Source organism: Oncorhynchus masou, unplaced genomic scaffold (assembly GCF_036934945.1).
Source record: "Oncorhynchus masou masou isolate Uvic2021 unplaced genomic scaffold, UVic_Omas_1.1 unplaced_scaffold_16745, whole genome shotgun sequence".
Lineage (NCBI taxonomy): Eukaryota > Metazoa > Chordata > Actinopteri > Salmoniformes > Salmonidae > Oncorhynchus > Oncorhynchus masou.
In genome coordinates this window covers 1-2,572 of record NW_027006880.1, presented here as the reverse complement: position 1 = coordinate 2,572, position 2,572 = coordinate 1, and the positions used below count along the sequence as shown (strand labels likewise).

The 2,572-nt window shown below is 42.6% G+C and overlaps 1 protein-coding gene across 1 annotated transcript; it reads left to right on the top strand.

The window, feature by feature from the left end:
• The first annotated feature begins 549 nt into the window (after positions 1-549).
• Positions 550-2,270, top strand: LOC135531941 (major histocompatibility complex class I-related gene protein-like). Its single transcript, XM_064959633.1, has one exon. The coding sequence runs from the start codon at positions 553-555 to the stop codon at positions 1,624-1,626; it is 1,074 nt and encodes a 357-aa protein (XP_064815705.1). The 5' UTR covers positions 550-552; the 3' UTR covers positions 1,627-2,270.
• Positions 2,271-2,572: the final 302 nt, after the last annotated feature.

Genomic DNA, 2,572 nt, shown 5'->3' with positions numbered 1-2,572 from the left:
GGTCAGTGGACAAGGTGCGGGGATTCCCCAAGGGCATAAGGCGAGGGTCAGTGGACAAGGTGCGGGGATTCCCCCAAGGGCATAAGGCGAGGGTCAGTGGACAAGGTGCGGGGATTCCCCCAAGGGCATAAGGCGAGGGTCAGTGGACAAGGTGCGGGGATTCCCCCAAGGGCATAAGGCGAAGGTCAGTGGACAAGGTGCGGGGATTCCCCCAAGGGCATAAGGCGAGGGTCAGTGGACAAGGGTGTCTTTGATGAGTTTGAAACGCAGCTCTAGTCAGTTGCACAACTGAATGCAGTCAACTGAAATATGAGAATATGCCCCAGTAGACAGCCAGTGAAAATGCACTCCAACAACAGCTGCGGATCCCAACCTTTGGAATGAACGTTTGAGTTCCTCCCTTCTAAACTCCCCTGTGGTATTGTGCTCCATACGTCATCAACTAGTTTAATTTAAGAAGACCACCAGTGGGGCTTTTATTTTCTTAATGGAAAATTACCATCTCGTTTTTCTTTCTCAACGAGACGCTAATCTATGTTTCCATTTTATCTTATGAAATATAAAATGTTCATAACTTATTTTAATATATCTGCTCTCCCAGGTTCAGGATCACATTCTCTGTGGGCACTTTCAACATACATCATCGGAGAGACGCCTTTCCCTGAGTTTACGGTTGTGGTGATGTTGGACGATGTTCAAGTGACTTACTATGACTCCAACAACAAACAGTTCTGTCTACAGGGGACATACATATCACAGACGAAAACACATGACGATGAAGCTCAGGACGGAGCTTATGTATTTGGAGTAATATACCAGAGCATGAAAGACAGATCATTTGAACTAAAGCACCACTTTAATCTCACGGAAGGTGTTCAAGTTCAGCAAAAATTAACGGGCTGTGAGATGTTGGACAATGGAGAACCAGCCTTGGTCATGTTTAAGGATGCGTTCAATGCCATTTATACAGATCGAACATTATATTACAACATGACACATTTTACGTACGATGCTGGGAGAATACTACTAGGATGGGATGGGATGAGGCAAGCATATGAAAGAACACTTTATGAGAATGTTTACCTTCCTGTTTGTATAAAATCACTGAAGACAATCCTGAAGAGAGAGAAGAACGTTGTGATGCGTAAAGTTCCTCCCAGACTCAGGTTGATAAAGAAAGAGGTTTCTGGAGGGTTCCAGGTGAGCTGCTTGGCGTTTGGTTTCTACCCCCGCCACATCAACATGACCCTGCTGAGAGACGGCCAGCCAGTGGCAGAACAGGAGCTGACAGGGGGGGAGGTGCTGCCTAGTGGAGATGGGAACTACCAGCTGAGGAAGAGTCTGGAGGTCAGTACTGAGGAGCTAAAGAAGAGACACAACTACACCTGTACTGCCTCTCACCTCAGTCTGGACAACAAGCTGGATGTCAGTTGGGAGTCTGGGGCAGAGAGAGTTCACCTATCCACCCTCTCAGTTCTACTGGTGATGCTGCTGGTTGTTATTCTATTGGGCATTTTCATTTGTGTCAAAAGGAGGTGGCGTAACACTGCCTCCCAGTCTAAACTGGTCAACGTTGATGCAACAGTGTCAGAGGAAATTATCCTGTCTTCAGATTCTGAGATTTAATAAAATGTTGGGACAGAACTTTTCAGAACAATTCAGCTAAATCCACAAAATAGGACGACCCACACTATTATCATTTGTATTATTATTGCAGTATTACAGATGTAGGATCTTAATTTGAGCCAGTACGCGACAGCAGGAAAACAACACTGCAGCAACAGGAAAAATCCTACATGCTTTACATTTCCTGCAACAGCTTCCCCTCAACAAAGGACTGTAAAGGATCAGTTTGGGGAGACTGTTGACAATAACCAACATCTGGGCGTTAGTCCAGATCTGCATTTATATATTTTATAGGCTGGTTTGGCATCCTGAGCATTAACAATTGTAATCTGGTAGTTATTTATGTTATGTAATCTGTCATTTATAATCATGACTATTCATTAATTTCAGAATGTACTCAAAATCTGTTCTGTATCAGCTGATATCCAGTATCTTACCCAGAAGGAGATCATGTGATCATGTGTATGAGGTCTGTTTGTTATTGTAATGTCTTTACAGTGTCTGTGTTGTATTGTATGTAGTGTATGTTACCCCCAGGCTGTACAGTAATACCTTTATTACAGACAATAAAATATAGCCACATTTATTACTGCATTGATTCATGTTAACTACAACATTAAATAATGTAATAAAGCAATGTCAAATACACCATAACTTCTCTCAGGAACTAGTTTATCCCTGTGGAAGGAAGAAATCTGACACTGTATTTCACTCCAGTTTAAGACTGGCTGAGTATTAAACTAAGGTGAATGTAGTTCTGACTACAATTAAACAGTTTTATGATAGAACACCTTTAGTAGAGAATGAATCTGTTGGATTGTAGTCAGGGCCATGAAAGGTCATTTTCTATTTTACAATATGCACACTGCTTTTTTAGTGCTACTTTTCCCCAGTCAAATATTCAGGCCTACATTTCCACTCCAAGGCTGGACCACAACATAAAACA

What these genes read in the sequence shown, in the direction of transcription:
- LOC135531941 (XM_064959633.1), top strand. Translation starts at nt 553, where the DNA reads ATGAAATATAAAATGTTCATAACTTATTTTAATATATCTGCTCTCCCA.